The 23,127-nt window shown below is 33.3% G+C and overlaps 1 protein-coding gene across 1 annotated transcript in view; it reads right to left on the reverse strand.

The window, feature by feature from the left end:
- Nucleotides 1-23,127, reverse strand: part of LOC124354169 (dual specificity protein phosphatase 22-B-like) — a 185,208-nt gene that overhangs the window by 61,062 nt on the left and 101,019 nt on the right. The window contains exon 3 of the mRNA XM_046804429.1: nucleotides 6,916-7,040. Within this exon, the coding sequence (XP_046660385.1) occupies nucleotides 6,916-7,040 (125 nt within the window). The remainder of the gene's footprint in view (nucleotides 1-6,915; nucleotides 7,041-23,127) is intronic.

Raw genomic sequence — 23,127 nt, forward strand, 5'->3', positions numbered from 1 at the left:
AGCATCTTTTCTATTCAACTCAATTAAAATTATATTCAATAATATTTACAAATATACAGGAACATTATCATAATAGTATATATTATGAGTAAAATAAAAATATAGTCAATTGAGTAAAAACAAATATAATTAAAGCTCTTATAATAAAAACAGAGCATTGTTGACAAGAAAGTTCTTCGGTCTCTGTTTACTAAATTCAGATGGATAAGCTACTACTTTAATACATTTTGGAAGTTTGTTATATAATTTTGAACCAATTTGTTTTGGTTTTTGCAGTATAGTACTGATGATGTATAGTTACTCTGAGGATGAAACGCAATATCTCCCCTCTCCCCGCACTATAATTAAAATTATTCACCACCAATCTTAAATGCTCTAATTGAAATATTAGTGATAGAAAATATTGTTAAACAAAAAAGCCATAGACTGTCATACACCGTGTTCGTGGGTTAAGATTAAGAATTATTTATATGGATTTTTTGTAGTTTTAAAATATCATCCTGACTGTAAAAAGAAGCTACTCCATAAAGGTTAATTCCAAAAGATTGAGTGAATCTAAAAAAACTTACTGTCTATAAAGATTCGATATCTAAACAGTTTTTGTTATCTTGTAAGCAAATACTCCTGAAGATTTCTTAGCCGTGTTTTTATCAACATGCAAATTCAACGAAAGATTTTAAATATAATTCCAACCATAAAAGTGTATTCAATTAAGTTTATTTATTATTTTAGATTTAATTTTGATTGTTGGAATCTTTACTCCTTGAGAGTTTGGAGTAAAGATTCTTATGTGATGATTCGGAAAAAGCTTAAAATAACCAGTGCGTCCTCATTGATACCACATAAAATTCTTATCGAACAGCCCACCGATTTAAAACTTCCGCCAACAAAGGGTTAATTTTATTTATGATATTTTGAGTTGTAATTTTTACGAATCTTTAAGAACATTTTTTTATACTATAGCTTTATATATATATATATATATATATATATATATATTGCATTTCTTCATTTGAATACAAATTTTAGAACAATATTAAACAATAAATAACTATTTTAAAATAAGCCGTTGTTTTGTTTGTTTTACTTGTTAAACACATAATTAATAATAGTGAACATTATCTCCAGATGATGACCCAGATGAGGAAGGTTTTGGATGAACCTTAATTTATACAATTGTCGCACACCGCAGAGCGTGACGGAGCTTATCGACCTTCCGGCCCCATCATGTATTTAGAGCAGTTGGAACACCACAATATTGGAGCTAAAAATCACTCTCAGACTTCTTCAATTATTGACATGTCGTTTTCTATAGTCAACGAAACTATGTTTTTTGCTCCTGCAACTTTGGGTTCTTGAACACTGGTTTAAAAATAAAATACAACAGCATCTGTTATAATATGGCGGCGGTGTGGCGTATAATGGTCGACGAACACGGCTAAAATTCGGCAGCTTATAGTTTGAATACTATTGGTAATTGTTACATATAATTAAAGATAGTAAGATAATAATTAGAGACTCTATGTCTATTTGGATGAGCTGAATATTGAATCCATGTAGGTTGGCTATTAACTATTAACAGAGTTGGACCAATCGACAAGATGGATCACAAGGCGTTACGTTTTGAGGTTCATTCTTTTCTTACACAACAATTTTGTTATGTAAAGAACCAAATTTATTTGCGGCATTTTTTCTATCTGAAAGGTACAGCTCAAAACAACCGTTGAAAGCTACATGTAATATGAACTCCATGGGTGTTGTTCTTACATGTGTGCTTTCGACGATTGAAAGATATTTATTTCCTAAGAAGTTTTCTTCACAAATATTGAGACATAGGGTAAATAAAGGCGATGTATCTTTTAAACAGCGTATAAAAATTTCTCAACTTTCATAGAAAACATTAAAATATTACTGATAGTTACTAACACCTGTATTAGTAATGATCGTGTACTTCAGAAGTGAATTTAGTGTTTTTAACTGCTTTTTTCATTATTTCAGATGTTTTAGAACGTATTGAAATTTAATTGTCATACAAAATTTAGTAGAAAATAATGATCTTTGATATTTCCCGAAACAAAGTACCAGTCCCCTCTATCTAAATACGAAAGTGTACCAAAGATCAGAAACATACTTGGATCAATCTGTTCGCATCTTGGAATTTTCGCTTATACTCAACATGGTACCGATGACTCATCACTACCCCAGTTTATTTGATCGATAAATTTATTTAAAAAAAGTATATTAATCTGTGAGGTGGCAAGATACATTCTTTCGATAGTATGGTCAAGCAACGATTATAAAGGCACTCTAGCAAAAGATTAATAAATTTAAGTACCATATAGATAAAGATGATATTTTGCTTTTAAAACTTCCTCATAGGATGGATTAACGTTAATTCATATTTAATCGGATGAATATATCATCAAAATATAATCGTCATTTGACAGATATGTACGAGGAGCTCCAAGGCTTTTTTATTTTTAGTTTTTAAATGAAAATTCCTTTATTTTAATGTTATGTCTGTTAGTTTACTTCGTTTGAAATTCGTTAATCTTTAGGCCATTTTGAACATATCTAGAAAATTTAAACAGCCTACTGATTCGGGAAGCACCGAGTTATCTGTGTTTTCAAATTCATTTTTATGCTTATTGAAAGAGTTCTCTTACTTCGACCCGCTTCTTGCAATATTCTATTAAAGTGAATGGATAAATAAATTACTCATCAAACTTCCGCATTTAATTTTAAGCAACAAACAAGTAAGAAATGTCATATAAAGTATATACATTCATCCTATCTGGCTTAGTTTACTGTATGACAGTCTGTGTTCCTTAGAAAAACATATATCCTAAAATTAAATAATTGTATAACATTCAAAACCGTAAATGTCTTAGTCTTATTAAAACCTATTTTGAAAAGTTTTACGAATAATATATGTGTATTGTCACAAAACATTTTAATTTTAAGAATCGATTCGGTGAAACAATATCCAGAAAAATTGCATAGTAAGTGTTCAAGATGACAAGAGTTGCAACACTACTGCACTACTGGTTGCTTTATTACTAGCAAGTACTAAAGTACCACGAACTCAATACGATTTCACGCACTAAGGCTTATAACGTGTTATAGTTGGGTTGTATTTGTGGTGGTGTATTAATTTTCTAAATATTTGTCTCCGCAGGAGTGTTTACTTCTGGATGGTAGAACCCAGATCGGATATAGAAAACATCCGATGTGTCACTTATTTGGGCAACTCATGAATGTCCAGGAGCGGCACATCACACCCACAAATGTCGATTGGGGTAAAAGGTTTGGTCGATAGGTCGATATACTGGAGAAGATGACTGTTGGAGTGGGTGGAGCTCCTTTAGTGTTCAAGGTCGTTGATAGCCTTCGGAGTTAGTTCTTAGCCATTACTTAGTACATAGTTAGTAATGGGAGATAGGCATAAGGGCATATAATTATTGTCCCTTACTCACTTTGACTGGGAGAGGCTGGAACAGAGATTACCTTCCCTTCTTCCAAAGGTGACATGACTGAGATATAATGCCAGCTACTCCTTCTCATGGATTGTCGACAGGAGGTGGCCCCTATCCATACTAAACATGTCTCTCATGCAGCAATCGCAAAAGTCGTTAGAATTAAATGCAAAGCGAGACTTCTCAGCTTCTTCTCTTAAGTAAACAAAGATACATTTTATTGTAGAAATAGATGGTAAGCAGAGAGTTTCCTATAACGTCTGAAGCCACTCTATTATCTTTAATGCTTTACTGCTCACCGAACACGGACTATACTAAAAAAATAATACACACCACATCTATGATGATTCAAGAGTGTAGGTATACAAATTTGAAAAACAAATTATTAGTCATATCGTATGCAATGTATGAGGGAATAACATTTAAAATCAATAGAGAACCAAAAATAATGTATGCGCATAATCACAAAGAGAACAAAGCAGAAAATAATGTTCTGTTTTGGTTTTCTTGTTGTCAAATCGGAATGTTTCAACGCTGAGTAAACTATGTCAAAAGATATTTTCACTATTACAAATTGAATAATTAACTACTTAATTATTGCATATCATATAAAATACAAATGACATACAGAGGGCGACCTATGTGCTCAGCATGTAGGACTGATAAACAAAAGGTACCATTTCGGACTTGTCGCTGAGCCAGAGTTAAATTATTTTCCCTCTACTAATTCATTCTTAATTGGCTGACACGCACTGTAGTGAAGGAACAGGTACAAATGTAAATGGTTGCTATTCTACTTTGAAAATGGTAAAACTTCTTATCAATATGTACCAGTACGTATTTTAAACACTACTAAATTTGGTAAAATTTACAAGATTCTGTTAAAAATTTTAACAAAAAAGATTTAGCTGGCTAAACATTTTTAATAAATTTTTCGTCCATTAATATTTTGTAAACTGATTAGTAAACAATCATCAGAAAGTTAATATTTCCAATGCATTTAAAGATAGATAATGTGTTAAGATTAATTTTGTAGGATAACAGATATTTTTGTTTCAATTTCATAGATTTATCAATATTATTAACAAAATTCTTTCTCGGCACATTCAAATTTGTTTTTTGAAATGTTCAAATATCCATGATGTTGTTTTGAGAGTAGGCAATATAAGACTTTATACCTTCCCTTTATTTGTTATCTAAAAAATTAAAGATATTTTAACTATTGTAGAATGGGCTTTAACAGTAGGCATAAGATTTTATATTATTTTTAAGTCTATAAAAGGTTTTTTATGTGTTATTAGAAATATAGAAGCAAACATTAGAATATTATTTTTGTTATTTAAACAATGAAAAAGTAAAAAGTTAATTATTTTATTTGTTTTATATATATATATATATATATATATATATATATGTTTGTGGCTTTGGATAATAATTTAAGTGTGCTAGGAGCGCCATAGATCTATTTATTTACACGATTATATACTGAAGTTTTGGCATTTACTAAGAAGTGGAAGAGTTAATACAATCTTCAATAGTACTGTTAAAATTGCTGACCAGTAACTGTTCAATGCAAATTGGATAGCAAAGTTGTCACCCACTCACGCTTCTCGTTAACATCGTTGTCCAGCACAAGTGAGAGGGAGCACCAGGGTACCTTTGGGAGTCTTATTTTATCGTAATGTGTAACCATATTTGCTCTTTCTGCAGGGAATCCCCTCTATTGTTTCGCCTATGTGCTATTTTTTATCTATTGAAGATATGCGTCCATAAAATATCAATAAGACTACAAGTTTCGTAATAGTTAGTTTATAAGTTACTAGCAGTTACCCGGAGCTTCACACGGAATTTTCTAAATCGATAGCTTTCTTAGTGAAAGCATCTGTGATGTAATATGACGCAGCCCTACAAATTTATTTTAAACATAAGTAGCCGTATCAGGTACGTATTATTTCATTATCTATGGTTGAGAGTAAATAAAATATTCATACAACAATACCTAAAATAGAACCAGTCAATAAGTACATATAAGTATCTAAAACCTTACTTGGTCAAAAATGTTCAACTTCCGTCTGTTTAGATTAATTTTCTATCAAGATATTTCAACTGTCATAGTTGAGTTTGACTTATGCTCCGATCAAGAAAATATATACGAACAAAAACCAACTTCCATTGAAAAGCGTCCACTTTCGGCTCTTTTAATTTACTTTCTGTCTAAGATTTAAAGTGCCACAATGATATTTGCTTTGATATTTCTTCTGCCCGATAAAGAAATATATAACTTACGTGTACGTGGTCGTATTTACGTCCAAAAGAGTCAGATACAACCGATTAAATTCACTTCTACTCTAATTTGGGGAGTGCCGATGGCCGAACGGTCTAAGACGTTATACTTTGTGTCTGAATTAGAGATAGCGTAGGTTCGAATCCTGTCTGTGATAGTTTTACTTTTTATCAGTACTGTACTGTTTCGACTCTCCCCTTTAATTTGTTTGTTAAGATCCTCGCATGGGCCAGTGACCCATGAGGACGGGCAGAATAAGGGTTAAAAGGGGATCGGCTTTACCTTTGTTTATAAAAAAATTATTTAAGGTTCCACAGTTAAGTTTATGTTGTTGCACTGGCCAAGAAAATAAACACATATATGGGTTTTGCAATTCAACTTAGATTTAAAAGCGTTTACTTGTGGTCTGTGATGTTTCTGATGCTATAAGTAATATCGATTGTTACTCCGATTAAGAAAATAAGATCGAAAATGGCAATAAAAATGTAAACTTTAAAAATGAATTGTGCAGTTATTTAGGCATCCTTAAACCGTAGCAAGTATATCACAGACATGCGGGATCGGTGCGTAGCTTTCGTTACATGACGTGAATAATTTTTATAAATTGACTACAACACAATATTATGTTAAGTAGGAATATATTTATCAATAAATTAATAATATATTATTATATTGAGTAACACTTTAATTCGATTTCACCTTCTTACAGTTCGTTAAAATTTAATAAAACAGTAGTAAGGATTAGTCCTTATTACTGTTTTATTAAATTTAGAATTGCTATATAATGAAAGTTAAATTAGTTATAAAAGCTTTTACTGAGCATTACATTTCGGTAGTAACATTAATAACATTTTAAAGAAGGAAATATTGATATATCACGAATAATAAGTGAGATACGAGTGATTAACAAAATAGTGTTTTTAGCAACTTCAATCTCCACCCTTAAATTGCCAACCACCCTAGAAGACGACGGCATTTTTTAACTCACTGGTCACCCCTTTTCAATAATCAAACATCAAATTCTCTACCTATTTCAGTGCATATTCGACGTAAGCCAGTGCTTGGACTAAATATGGTGAGCCTTGGAAGTTCTGATAAATCTGAAGCAATTTTAATAAAGAAAAAAGAATATAAGTATGAACCTTGAAGACTCACCAGTGGATGAGCACGTTGCCGCCTCTGAGTCTAGCCGCGTGGATAAAGTCATTACACAGGGGGAAATACTGGGTGAGGTTCTGGTCGGGGGTGTCGGCTGCCATCACACACAGGTAGTGTTTGTCCTGCAACACCGTATAACTTATATGAGTAAGCTCAACACTTGCTTAGCGCTTTGAGGGCAACTGGTATGTTATATACCATACATAACCTCAAAATATTCTCGCATAGTTTAGAAGGATAATTATCACACCAAAATAAGATGGTGCTGTTAGAATGGTGATAATTTATTATGTCTAAATGTATACATAATATTAGAATATGTTGGTATGCTGCGAACTGTCGGTCACTTTTACATCTAATAGACAGCCTAAGACTTCTTCTAATCCCTTATAATTCTAATAATTCCCAATATGAAATTCAGTTCTCAACAGAATTGTTAGGAAATTGCCAATAATTGTGGGCATTATTGGCAATTTACAGTAATTCCTGCAATATATTGGAGATAGTATAATAGAAAAGGTGGAATTAGTGAGTTAATAGAGTCAAAAGATTATCAACTGATTTTACTCTTATCAGCAGCAGTGCTTAAAAAAGTTTACCTTACTAGATGGAATCCTGTCAGTTTCAGGAAATACTCCAAATCCAGCCGGACCAGTCAAAGGAGTGCTGCCTTGGAAGATTAAAAGAAATACCATTAGTTAAAAACAACCTTGCCAGAGATGGTGAATTCCACGGCCTCCATCCCTGAGGACAGCTCCTTCATAGGGTACAGGGGTCCAGCCCCCCATTCATAGCCACCAAAATATGACTGACTACATCTAAATTAAATTCCGATATAACAAAGAATATAAAAATTACATTTGTGCGTCAATATCCACACATAGCTACAAATAAGGAGGGTGATCTTCCGCCATGTGCGATTAACTTATTCTGACATGCTTGTTGTTATCTAACACGTTATTTATAACCAACACTAACATACAAAGATTTTAAATTCATAAGGGTAAAAATTCATACATACAATACTGCAATGCACGTCATTCGAGTATGCAGGTCTCCAAATGGAGGCGAAGGACAATTTCTTTTCAAAATTTGAAAATGAACTAACTGACGTACTAACGAAAAGAACTGTCTCATAGCTATTGGGATTTTAATACTGACATATTTTACACTAATGTCCACATGACAAAACGGTTAGCTTACTTGTTGGGGTCGCTTGGTCTTGTCTGGTCAATGGTCACCAACACGAGTGACCACCACTTACCTAGCGACAGCAATTTGACAACGTCATTACAAATCTGACTGACTGTCGGGTTTTTGTGACCAACACAGCGATCTCAGACCACTATAGCAAAAAAGTCACAATCGACGATCACAAGCCAACACGGGATCCAATCAGATAAAAAATCCGAGACACAAAAATTGTACTTCTAAACTTTGTGATCTCGAACCTCTATCTCGTTGGACGTTTCTCAAATTTTTAGATCATGTTTAATTTTCATATATTTTTTTAAAGATTTCAATTTCTATTTAACGTGTGTTGTTCTTTAATTAGAATATAGAAGGGGCTGCTTGAACACTTGATAAATGTCTCTTTTTACTCTGGAAGATTTCCCTCCTCTCTCAAAATGGGAAAAGTTTCACGAGTTTTAAGAAGAACTATACAAAATCCACTAAAAATTACCACCTTACTTCCATTCTGCTGTCTTTCAGAAAAACCTTTTTTTATTCGCCTTCTAAGTATTGGGAAAACGCAATCTACCATCATTAAGCCAGTTCGGATTTTGAAGTGGAAAGTCGTCAACTTATGAAGCCGTACGTCTAGTAGACATAACAGTATAAGGAATTGAAAACCGAAGAGATACATGTAGTGCTTTTCTCAAAAGCGTTTGACTGTGTTGACCATATAGCATCCTAACTCGTATACAGGAATATCACGGAATACGCAGAGTGCTGCTTGAGTGACTTATCTATAGTCATATCTTAGTGATAGAAAGTAATATGTCCAAATTTCAGAAGTACATCGATGGAGAGGAGGTAAGGTTATTGTATTTCTCAGGGATCAATCCTTAGCCCATTAATCTTTTTCTGACCATAAAAAACTCTCGTTCATCATTCTTCATCGTCCAGTATGCAGATGACAAGACTTTGTTTCAACGTATAGTAATACACATAACATATAATGGTAACATTTACCGAGCTCATCAAAATACTAATCAGCATTTTCAATGAGCTCAAACTTAAAACAAATCTAACAAAATCTACTGTTATTAAATTTTGTGACAGATTCAGTTCTGAGTTCAACAGTCACCTTAAATGAAACTGAGAATGAAGAAGTGTATTCATGAAAATTCCTCCAAATACTTAATCAATGATTGTGACATGTAGACAGCGTTTGTGAAAAATTGTCCTCAGGGATTTATGTACTGAGACTATTATCCAAATACTGCCCAATTCAAGTGCTGATGACGGCGTATTATGGGCTAATCTACTCACATTTACATTACCCTGTATCTATATTTTAGACGTATTTTTTCCAAAACAAAGTGCAGTCCTATAAGAGGTAGCGGCATACACTCATAAAACTAGAGCCAGGATAACTATCAAACTGAGAGACACCGAACGTTAGTTTATGAACGTTTTTCTCAAGAATGAGTCTATTTTTTAACCAACCGCCCAATTAAAACAAAATTTCTGTGATGACAAAACATTTAAAACTCGTCTAAGCACCGCGTTATTTTAATATAATTCAACAATATAAACGAGTTTATGGTTAACGTTTGGGAGACCACATGATTGGCAGACTAATATTGAGGCAGGAGTGGGAAAAATTCTGAATGAATGAAAATTTAGGTTAGTGAAAAAAAGTGTACGCATGACATATTCAAGTGTAGTGAATGAATGCAAAATTGTATTATGTTATTGACGGTTGTGATTACATGTCAGTGTTTATATGCAGTACAGCATATTATTATTACCTCCTAAATCACAAGCAGGGTTAAAAAAAGCTTCCTTGCAGTTGTAAAGACATCATTTCTGAGAGATAGAGCCAACTGATCACTCAACTAAAGAAATACCATAACCGTAAAGAGTATACCAAATCACCAGAAACAAACAATTGGAGAGGAACCGAGGCGAGAGAAGAAGTTGTTACCTACAGTATTGATCGTAAAAAATATCTAGCACTGTTTAAAACAAAATTTTACCGTAATTTTATTTGTCACGGATATAAATAAAATCCCACTGAGAAAGACAAAAGTTCGTCTACATTATTAACAAGGCACACTTCATTCATTTATCACCAACATCCTTCATTCGTAATCGCCTTAAACAAGTATTTGTCATGTTGGGATTTCGTCTATCTTAGAATGTTTTAAGGTCTGTATTGGCATGCGTTAGAAGAATACTTGTCCTAACTCGACGATCTCCGGAAGACGAGAGAGACGTCGCCTCGCCTGGAAGACGCTGAGCAGCGCACCGTCGCGACGCTATGCTCGGACCGACAAATGACGGCAGCTAAAAGCAGCCCTCGAGTCAAGAGCCTCATTAGGGGATGAGAGAGAAGTCCTGACTGTGACAGGCTCGTCTCTGCTCCGTTCATCGTTGTTCACTCTTTGTTCAATAAAACAAGCAAATCTCCAAATCTCCCAATTCGTTATCAATTGATGGGAAGTTTTTTCAACCAAAACCACTTACACATTTCAATAGCTTCCTCTAAATTAATTTCAATTAAATTTTGGATTATGTAACTCTCCTGAAAGCAACTTATTTCAAAGTAATGACTGCATAAATGTGTCATAATTTCTGTTTTTGGAAACATGATGTACAAATAATAAACTTACTGATCTTTGCTACCAACTGTTTAAATCTGTTTATCTCTGCTCTATTTATGTGCTGTGTTTGTTGCAAGAAATACAAAAATCGATAAAACCGGAAACAATTCAATTATATGTACAGGTTGTATATACATATTTTAATGATATAGCATTATTTATTGGATTATGTTTTATACACGGTTATGTTCGGCCATAAGAATCAAGACTGAGATTATCATTTCCACTAAATAGAGAAATAAGTACATCGAGATCCAAAATTTTATTATTTTCATTCAATAAATGAAAAAAAGTTTATTTGTAGTGGTATTATCCATGTCACAATTGTGGTTTGTAGAAAAAATGAAATAAAATGAAAAATGCCTTTTTTAAAGAGGCGGAGTACCACTCAACCTCACGTAAAATTGTAGTAACATTAAGTCAAGTTCTTTTTTTTCAAATGCTTCATGCGCTAACAATTTGACTCCGTTTTATGTAATTTTTGAATTTAAGTGATATTAAGGATGAAGACTACCTCTCATCTATCCGTTGACTACTATATTGACTAAAGACAGTTAGTTAATTAATTAATTCAATATATCAATTATTCATACATAGTACTGAATATGATCGATCTTTTTTTCAAATCGATTGTGTCTCAAAATTAGATATATTTTGGATTTTCATGGGGCATATTTAATTATTTATATCATAACTATAATTTCTATGAAATTATTTTTTCCAATATCTGCTATTGTTTGTATTGCTGACGAAATATATTATTGCTAATATAAACTATGCAGAGAGAGAGAGAGATGAGGGGAGAGGGATAGAGAGGGAGGGAGAGAGAGGGAGGGAGTGAGAGTGAGGGAGAGGGAGGGAGGGAGAGGGATTGAGAGGGGAGGAAGGAGGGAGGCCGAGAGAGGGGGGCAGAGAGAGAAGAGATATATTTATATAACTTAACTCTCTAGGAAATAGTATAGACGAAATAATATATTATTGCTAATATGAACTATGCAGAGAGAAAAAGAGAGTGATGAAGGGGAGGGGGACAGGGAAGAGATAGAGAGATTGAGAGGGGGAGAGAGAGGGAGGGGGAGGGGAAGTAGTAGTAATAGAGGGAGGGACAGAGATGGAGGGGGAGATGGAGAGAGAGTGAGAGGGAGTGAGGGAGGGATGGGGGAGAGAGAAGGGTGGAGGGGAGGAGTGGGAGAGTTCAGATATCACCCTGGCTTTGCTAATGCTCAGTCAAATCCCATGAACGGAGATGCACCATCCTGAATTCTAACTTCCTTATATAAATAAACTTATACAATGGAGTATCGAAGGTTCCGAAATTTACCCTACATTTTTAACGCCATAAGAGTGTATAACCTCTTTATATATTTTTTATTCTATTTGATTCTTTTATGTTTACCCGTGAGACCAGTGTCAAAATTTTCGCTAACGCTCAGCCAAATCCAATCGAGTGACATGTACCATCATCGAGCTATAGAGTTATGATATAGAAATAAAGTTTCATGCAAAGTTTCAAGTCAATACGTAGATTTAGTCTTGAGATATCGTGTCGACATACAGACGGCTAACGCTCAGTCAATAAATTATAACTTTTAGATTTATATTACGAGTATTTTCTTCTAATACCTTTAAAGATGACGTTGAAGTAGTTTAATCAAATTTAATAAATTTATGAGTGATTAAATTGAACAAATTTTATACACAGATTTTGTGATATAAATTTTACCATGATCAATAAAGTAATAATGTTCTTGATCATTTAAAATGTTAAGTTTATCGTGAAGTTTATTATAAAAACTAAGCGTGTTGTACAATACATGCCCAATAAGTAGAATTTATTATCTTACGTTTTCTCAAGTTTGTCAGATTAAATTTGTATTTTTACTCATATGGCTCAGTATTATACTGACCATATCAAATAATAACGACCTTATAAACAATATTCTTTTACGTTTATCATATTTTCCATAAACACATGATCGAGTATTGTACTGACACAAAGGTTGACCATTTTGAATAATTCTACTATTTTCCACAACGTAAATTATATGTAAACGAATATTCATTAACTACTGTCAGGATAATAAACAACAAACATTACTGTACAAGCTGAACGTCAATGTTTGAGCTGTTTCAGCTTGTAGGGATTAATTTATCATTTACATTTTTATGCATTTTGCTACCTCCCAACATATTTACACTTGGACTGCTATAAATGTATAGAATTTTGTGTACTTTAAGGATTCAAAGACTGATTTCACCGACTGGTAGAAAAAACAAATATAATCTTTTTGTATGTACTTTAATCCACATGCACATTCATTCAAGTAACACGTGCCTTATAATTTTAAGTTGTTTATTTGCAGTTGTGTTGGTTGCGTAAGTTTGCAGATTATTTACTTTGAAGGGATATTTTGGATTACTTACCAATCAATTATGTTAAGAAGGTTTTTAAATAGGGTTAAATGCTCCTGCCCGAATAAAAAACTTTTTGAGTTCATGCTTAGCTCAAACATGTTTGGGCAGGGAAAAATAACAAAGATTTGCTGATTAATTTTCATCCAACCGAATTGTAGTAAATCACAACTTTGTGAAAGAATAGAGTACGTGTAAGACTCTCCGTTGTTCTACTTTTCAATAATTCTGACAGCCATTATTGGAAGCCTAGAAATTCAATCCTATTTGATTTGGCGCAATATCCCCCTAGCCTCAATCTATACAAAATGTGGGCTGATTAAACCCCTACAATACGTGTCACTTTAAAAAGTTTTGCTGAGCATAAATCTGCAAGGCAGGTATTCTAATTCTTGATCGAAAGAGCTCTGTTCTCTTCATATATTAGCTGTATCAATTCTTAGAAATTGTATACAGTTAGTTTTCTATTGAAAGGTATGACACACTATGTGTCACGCATAGGCACCGCTAAGGTTGGATGCAAAATTTAAACTCTATATCTCCTTTTATTATCGATATTTCCTGCGGTCAGATAGGCAGACATACTTCATGCAGAAAAGAAACTCATACATCCTCCCGGCAGACAGAACAAAAATTGTGTCAACCTATTAAATGCTTTAATGACGATCATCCAATTTCCACTCTTGAATCGGTATTATGTCTGAGGTATAAAACAGAATCAATATAACTATATACATATAACCATAATTTTGAATATTTGGAGAGGGAAAACGAAATATTTTTAACTTCAGTCAAAGAGAGTGATGACGGGAGGTCAAATAGAACATTTGCAATAGCATCAAGCGGATGAACAGTTCGCCCCTAGTCATGTACTCCCGTCGGTGAAAGGGGGTGGTGGTAGGGGGTATGGGGGTTAAGGGGTTTGAGGGGTAGGGGTTGACCTACTCCTCATAAAACAGGCTCTCACTCAATGTTTCACTTCATACATTATCCAAAATATCATTCCGGTTGAATCGCCAATGATCCCCTTTCAAGAACTTCAATGCAGTAATAGTTTTAATATTTGCCTTTCATCCAATAATCGCTTGATAATAAAGCGTTTTGTAATGTAACCATCCGATTGTTTACATTGCATGAAATAAATATCGGGCGAATGTGATATGATAAAAAATGTGGATAACTGAAAATGGTTTGGTTGACTTAAAATTGTGTATTGATCTACAATTCATTTTCAGTGCTATGCCGTATCTTCAGTAGTCAACATGGAACACGTTCACAAAGTATAACACAAAGTCATATTTTGCCAATTTTTCCATACAGACCTTCGTAAAAGACCTATAACGGCTGAAATAGATGTCTTAGTTCAAACGTTATGCCACATTCAAATACCGGGATAACGTCTTCTACAGCAAAGGACCATTAAATCTTATCTCTACCGTTGAGCCACAAATTTCACTCAAATCTGTATCAAAACGCTGTACTATTTAAAACCCAGTTGAACTAATATCCGTGTCTAATTTACTATCTTGATTTCTAATGCAATATTAGGCTAACCTTTCTTATAAATTTAACTTACAACCTACGCCTATCCTCTTGGTATCTTTATAACTCACCTAAGTTTATAATTATTACTGATATCTATGGGTGCTGAATAAAGTTTGGTACACTTGAAGCAAAGTTGCATTGAAGGACATTTTCAGAAAGTAAGCATTAGCAATTTTTTACTTCACAAGGCAAATATAATTTCCGAATTCAATAAATGATGTAATTTCTGTTACCCCCGAATTTAGTTAACGCCCAATACAAGGTGCTTTTGTATATAAAAAAGTTTTAAGATATCGATTCATTTAAATGATAATTATTAATATAAATTATTAATATTTAAGCTGTCACAAAGTCTATATACTTCTTCCGACTGAGCTGGAAGAATCTTGCAGACCGTTCGTATCCTGGACGGTTTTTGATCTATCGATTACATGGAAATCCCATAAGAACTTTTCAATAATCAAGAATAGGTAAAAGAAAAGCTGAAACTAGTTCAAAATTTGGTATAAAAATATATATTATTAATAGCCTATCCACAAACTGCCCACTTTGTTATGCCATTTAATTTCAATATGGTTATGGTTGTTACAAAATACATAACTCTATTATTTATGGAGCTGGAGGGAAAATATAAATTGTTATGGAATACTTATACCATTTTCCAAGTTTTCGGTACAGAACAATGTGTTTGTATCTCAAAGGTTTTTAAAGATATTGTTTACATATAATCCCATAAGAAGTTAGTTATTAATATTTCACCTGTCACAAAATCTACCTCCTGGAATTTAGTGGTAATGTTTGGTAGCAGTTTTAAGTTGTTCTAAAAATCATTTTCAAAAAATAAACCTGAAAATGGTTGGTATTGATGGTTGTAAAAAGTTTAGTTCAAAAAACAAGTTTGTGAAGTTTTAGTTGAATTGATATGGCCTCTCTTTTTTATTGTAGAGTCAGTGCTTGACCTCTATTACGTTCAAAATTCAAATACACGTCTTTTACTATCAAAGGTGGTTCTATTTTTTGTTTGATTGTTTTTTTTTGGGGGGAGGGGAGAAGGGAATTTGTTACCTAATTATTTGTTATATGTTACCCATAGCTCAGCTATTTATTTTGTACATTGTTATAAATTTATCAGTCTATAGTTTGTCGTGTTACTATATTGTAATAAATAGTGTTGCCGTTGAAAGGAAATAAATAAACAGCAAAAAGAGGATCAAATCAATCAGGCGCAGTTTCGCCGCTCCAGATAACATCATAAATTGTGTATTTCTGTGGAAAGCCACTTGTGTGGCCACTTCTGGTAATAGCCACTACCTTCGTGTGAGTTTATCGAACCCTTCCACTTGGAAACAATGAAACGCGACAAATCCACCATCGGTTAATGTCACGGAAACCGCAAATTAGACTCAAACTGTGGATTATGAAATCCGAGACATTCCAGAATTGATCATGGCCTAAGCATGAAACTTTAGTGCCAACCCTAAGTTGACCTCCAATATAAACCCCCTCCTCCCAATCGTCCACCCCCTCACCAATGGCTCCCTACACGCTCTGTACCGTGACGTGTGTGATGGATATGTATGCGTGATGGTTTCAACATGTTTTGTGTAAATAATTATAACTGTCCATGCAGTTTGTGGTACACAATATTTCACTTCAGAAACTCACGATGCATGCGATGAACTACAAACACTCTTGTCAATAATGATTGATGACTCTTTCGTAATCACTGTAGCAAAAATTAGTTAAAGTCATAATAAAGAAACTACAGGTCTTTGTTGAGGTTTATCTTATCGAGTTAAGTTGTACAGAACAATTATCCCATTGGAATGATGTTTTAAATGGTTTTAATTTGTATATTTCAACTGTCTTGTTCTATGCAATTTAGTATAAAAATGTTTATGTTTACATATTCCACTATAATGTACCCTTTGTCTTTAAAAAACAAGGTAAACAAGTGTTTATTTTCTAATGCAGGACGCAGAACGTTATCCTAGTTTCATTTTAGGCGTTGCTTACATTATACAGCAACAATGTACATGCCCGGTTGTCGAGGTGAGCGAAGAATCGTCAGAATTTCACGGAAACCGACCTTTCGTTCAGTCCACAGTTATAACATAGTTTGACATAACATAGTTTGACATAACATAACAAACACATAACATAGTTTGACATAACATAACAAACACATAACATAGTTTGACATAACATAACAAACGCATAACATACGCACTATCAATATGTATGCTTATAAAACGAAATTTCCGTCAAAGCATTGTTAGAAATTCGCCATTTTGAGACTATTTATTATATAGTTATGCTAATAGATTGAAAATTAAGTTTGTAAGCAATGTGTAACACGCCCTGTGCCTTGTGCGAATAATACTCCACATTTCCACAGGTTCGCTCACACCGGTGCCTTGAAGGCTCTAGTGAATGTTTTAATGGGAAATTATTGGATTTTCTCAACGAAATGAAATTTAATTTTGGTGAATATGTTTTCGCAATTGAAAGTCGCGTAGTATTCTCGATTGCCCGTTAGGATATTCAGTTATTCAATACGAATAAGAATAAAATTTAAGGCAATAGGTTCTTTGTTGACCTTCAAATAGTTTATAATTTACAATGTAAATTATTTCCCTGTATGGGCCGTAGACATTTTAAATTTTTAGGGCATGATTTCATTTCTACTTTGGTTTTATGATTTAAATGAAAAGAAATTTGTTGCTATTGGATTTATTTAAATGCATAACATATCCATGATTAAGTTATATTGAACATTTAGAGTACTGTAGTAAATTTACCATTAGTATAAATAAATATTTTTTTCTTTATCGTTTCCTTTTTATATCTCCGAAGTTATACAACTTTTCATGAACATGTTTGTGAAATACACAAGATAAAGTTGAACATTAAATGTTAATTATCGCAATTGTAGAACTATTCTCTGGTCGTTAATTCCTACAATTCTCAACAAGAGTAAAGTTCAATGGGACAAGTAACGCATGTATTCTTGAACTAAGATTTTACTTGTTAGTTGTGTTGTTAAAAGATATCTTTTGAACCAATTATGGCTTACAGGATAACTTTTAAACCTATTATACTTTACACGAGTAAAGTTCCATGGGACAAGTAGCACGTGTATTCTTGAACTAAGATTTTACTTGTTAGTTGTGTTGTTAAAAGATATCTTTTGAACCAATTATGGCTTACAAGATAACTTATAAACCTATTATACTTTACACAACTTTCCCTTCACAACTTTTCTTTCAAGTATGTCCATGGAAATGTAAAATAAAATAATAACGCTTTTTGACTGTATATTTAAAAAGGCTTATTTTAGTATCATTTAAATTTTCAGTTTAGAATAGATACTTTTTCAAGAGGAGGGAAAACGCACAAAATGATTTCTAATAGGGGATTAAAATAAAATACTGACAGCTCTTCCACAAGCACTATTACAGAACATAATATTATCGTATGTCTTTACAGGACCTACATATATTGACAGCGACCAACTCGTTAAACTTTAAATTACAGACAAACTTTTACAGTCCCTTTGGTTGCCTGATCATATATTTTTTAATATTGCAAATTAGTAAAGTTCCATATATACTAAGCACAAATATGTGGTTTTAATAGGGATTTTATGATTAACAATTATTTATCTTCTAACCTAACCTTCTGAATCTTTATACTTACTGCATGTTCCGCTAAGCGTTTTACAAAGGAAATTTTCTCTTCTTGATCGTAAACAATCACATGTTTTTCAATTATGTAAAACACACAAATAGTGACCAAACAGATAAATCTGAAGAAAACACCTATTGTTTTTCGATATATCGAAATAAAAGGTCTATAATGGCGATGCTATACTTGATGAAGGCTAATGACAACTATTGCAATAAGGCGTCAGTAAAATTAAAAATCATTTACGCGATCTGCACGCAATATCTGTCTATACCGATATATTGTGTCGTTACGGTGTTTATAATTTTCACACCAATACAATTTAATACGGTTCAATTATGAAGTTACAGACACTTTAACCCTCCAATTTTGAAATTTTATGCACTTTTTTGAAGGTTTAGTAATTTATAGATGACTTATATAAAACTCTACCTATTATAATTACTTTTATGAGAGTTTCCTGATATGTTATGGTGAAAATTACCATCAGAATCCAAAACCACCATAATGCGAAGTGTTGATGGGTGTCTTATTACAATCAAGGTAAGAAGTATTGATAAATATAGCTCATATACATATATTTGCTTTATAATATATAAGCAAACATGTTATAAACACAGTTTCTAACTGTTTGCTACTAACAAAGCTCATGTTTTTTTTAGAAATTACTTACAGCCATTGTGTGAAGTTTCAAGAGTGAAGTTTTAGTGTTTGAAGGTAGTACATAACTATTCACTCCAATCAATACATTAGTCACACTATCAGGTTTTTACAAGCATATATCTAAAATCAAGAATACCATATTCAACTTTATATTTCTACAAACATCGTTTCGTGGATTTTCCATTTAGTCTTGCATATCACATCTACTATTTGTGGCATAATACACGAGCTACATAGGGGAACATAAATAATTTTTAAATTATTGCTAATTTATACAATGTTCTGTTAATTTATGACTGTTAACCTCCTTTTAATAAAGTCAACCATGCTTCAAATGATGCTTCTGTTTTCAGTTTTAAGAATTTTTCATCATTACAAAGATAGGCAGCACAGTTTTTATGATACAGCATTTCTTACAATGTGTTTTACATCGCCAGACTGTATCACCTTGCCGTTTTTTAAACTGCATAACATGCGATTGCAAAGTGCAATATGAATACCTTGCATATTTCATACCTTAACTATAGTATATGAAATACATTTTAACCTTTTATGGCCCATTTAGAGGAGATGTCTCGCTTACAATGAGTAAATCAAGTAAGTAACAGTATAAATTATACAAAATTACACGTTGTTCTTACGTTTTTCGCACGATATCTAGAATGCCATTGGATTAAAAATAATGCAGTACTTATAAAGTTTTAAGTACTTAATTGTGAACGTGCATATTATCTATGTTTACGTGTAAAGGAGGAAAATTATATAAAACAACAGTGTTGGGATATTTTTTATAAAGTTACAGAGCACAATTGGGAGCAACATGTTACGGGGATGAGGGTCGGGTGATGAGAGGGGGTGAAGACGGGGGTTAACCAGATGGGAAAGTAATGACGTAGGTAGAACGTATTACGGTAAATACTTGATGCACTTCCGCAACCTGCCTATTGCACTGAACGTGATTTACGAATTTCCTCCTTGTCATGAACAAACTTTCGTGACATTTTCTTGATAGCTGGTTACTTTAATACTTTACATAATATTACGAATAATTATACGTAATACGAACCAATTACTATTATAATATTAAGTCATTTATAAATAAGTATAATACAATTAGTTTATTATAATAAAAAGGAACTTAATTATGTTAATAAAAACACTAATAAAGGACGGAATTGCCATTTTCTTGAGTCAATTCGTATCGCTGTGCTCCCAAAATTACGAATATATTCCTAGGATTTATAGAATTAAGAGTCAAGAGCCTACACATATAAATTATTGTGCATATTATTTATTTGTAGTTGTTAGAAAGACATTTGATAAAAAAACTATTATTCAATAAATAAATTAATTTGATACTTTTTAAATTGGTATTATTGGAAACCATGATGGAACATAAAAATTGCAAGATAAATAAACTTCTAAAATAGCACGAGCAATCATACCACTAGGATAGTGTCTCACATAGTGAGGGGTTACTCATTAATTGTTGGGAAGTGTCAATCAATGTTTAACTTATTATTACTACTCCTACTCCTTTCCCTTGAGCTCCAATTAAATCTAGAAGCTGTTATAAGATGAACCCTAAAACATGCATTCGATACTCACCTGATGAGATCATAATACGATCGAAACAGTTAGGAAATCTGTACTGGCAAGACGCGGGGAATTTGCCAATTATATCGCTGGGTTCGTAAAGATAAGTTGCGGTTTGTCAGATTTATCTGATTTTAGAGCCTTCCTATCGTCAAACTCTCAGCCGAGGGCTATGATACAACCACGAGGGTGTTATGCTAGTAGAGACATCAAAGAACTTTGGATGTTCACCTATGAAAATATCTAACACGAGCCAGAAATGGCTATATTAAAATCCAGATATGGCTTGGTATAATTTACCTGGCCAGATATGGCCAGATATAGAATCCTATATTTGGCTAGATATACCAGATATGGCCATATATTGAGAGTCTCACAACTGACTAGATATCCATGTTCATATCTGGCCAGATATGGCCATTTAGTGGAGATAAGGAATATATGGAAAAAGCATTTAAATTCTCACACTATACAAATAATTATTATTAAGATTACTCATACATCATATTTGTCATTTAGTTAAATTTGCAATATATTTCACGATGCTCAAATAAAACAAAATTCTGAATACGTTCATTACCATTGAAGGCATCACTCCATACATAATTTTGAGAATCTATCCTCAATCTGTGTGTTTTTATTTACCTTATGTTTTTATACATCACTACAAAATGCACGTTTTGAAGTTAAAGAATTCAAATATATATCACTCCTTTGCAATGGTGTATAAAACAAGAGGATTTATACGATACATATGCTATATTAGTTCGCTACTCTTTGTATTGTACGTCAACTACGCTGGCTCATCTTTGTACCAAGGACGAATAGTTCAGCATGCCGAAGACACACCTCTGTTTAAAAGAAAAATCAAACACAGAACTTGAAATTACAACACTTGCTGTGCTAACAACTTGATTCAACATTTCAATGAGCACAATCTTAAAACAAACTCGTCAAAATCGGTGTTTGTCCAATTTCGTTTGCGGCCAGCTGTCTCATATCAAAGACAGTGACAGTGATGTTTGTGGAGACTGAAGAAGTCTACCCGACTAAATTACTTGGAATACACCTTGATCGAGGACTGAAATTGGGTAGTAATGTAGACAACGTATATTCAAAATTGTTCTCAGGCATTTATGTTTTGAGGCAGTTATCTAAATACTGCCCAACTCAGGTACTGATGACGGCGTATTATGGATTGATATACCCCCACCGATCATACGGAGTAGTTTATTGGAAAGGTTATGCAAACACACCTCTTTGTAGAGTGTTTACTTGCACTCCAGAAAAACCCGTTCGAATAATTGCAAAACTAAAATGGAGAGAGCCGTCCAGACCAGCATTCAGACATCTAAACTTGTTGACATTACCCAGCCTCTCCATTTTAGAGACGTCTCTATTTTTCAGATCAAAATGCGATCACATTAGAGGTATTGATGTACACTCTTATGAGACCAGAGGCAGGGATAACTACCGAACTGGGATACACTGGCCATTTATGTTTGCCTTATCAGGCAGGAGCTCAGTTTGTCAACATGTACAAATTCAAAAGCAGTAAATTATTATTATTATTATTTGTAATAAAATATATAAAGCAACATATTTATAGAACTCAAACGTTGATATAACAGCCATATACAGAGTTAAAACATATAATATACTACAACAAAGTGTGTGCGCGCGCGTGACGCTTCCAGACCATCGGCTGTATGTGTCTCTCATTCGTGCCAAAACAAAAGCAAATAAGAACTTTAGCTTAGCACAGACTTTTTGTGGCCGGAGGGGCCCAAAAGGGCACACGAAGTCCTCTCACCATAAGCGTTTGACGAGCCCAAACATTGGAACCCGTTCAAATTTCCAGTTTAGCCAGTCACACTAAAAGTGCTAGCTTATCTTGTGTTTATGTCATTTTGTCTACAGCTAGAGTTTAGAGCTATTCGGCCATGGTTCATACTTTTATGGTTAATCATTTAATCATTGAACAGACGGCGTTTATGACGTCGCTCTACACCATCGTTTCTGTTATCAGTATTTGTGGTTGTGAACACTTAAACCACCAATGTCTGAGGTGCGCTGTACACAGTGATACTTCACGTGTTCGCTGAGTAGCTTGGGTCCGATAAGGGTTGCTTGACAATAGTGTTTCATGACGTTACAGATTTCTTAGCTGTTTCAATGTTATTATTATCTCGTCAGTTGAGTATAGAACGCAGGTTTCAGCGGTCATCTCGCGGCAGCTTCTAGATAACTAAAGCTGAAGAGGAAGGAGTAAAGTAGTAATAATCATATCACATTTAACATGTCGCGTATAGTCGTACATACAAAATAATTACCCAAATAATTAAGCTAGTGACTTCGTATGTGGACATTTGTTATACACTGCTGTGAAATTTAAGTTAATGAACAAAAACTGTGCATCACGTAGCAAAATATTTAGAAAATGTCATCTGTGGACTTTAAGTTGTGCTTGAAA

The sequence above is a fragment of the Homalodisca vitripennis genome, chromosome 2 (genome assembly GCF_021130785.1).
Source record: "Homalodisca vitripennis isolate AUS2020 chromosome 2, UT_GWSS_2.1, whole genome shotgun sequence".
Classification (NCBI taxonomy): domain Eukaryota; kingdom Metazoa; phylum Arthropoda; class Insecta; order Hemiptera; family Cicadellidae; genus Homalodisca; species Homalodisca vitripennis.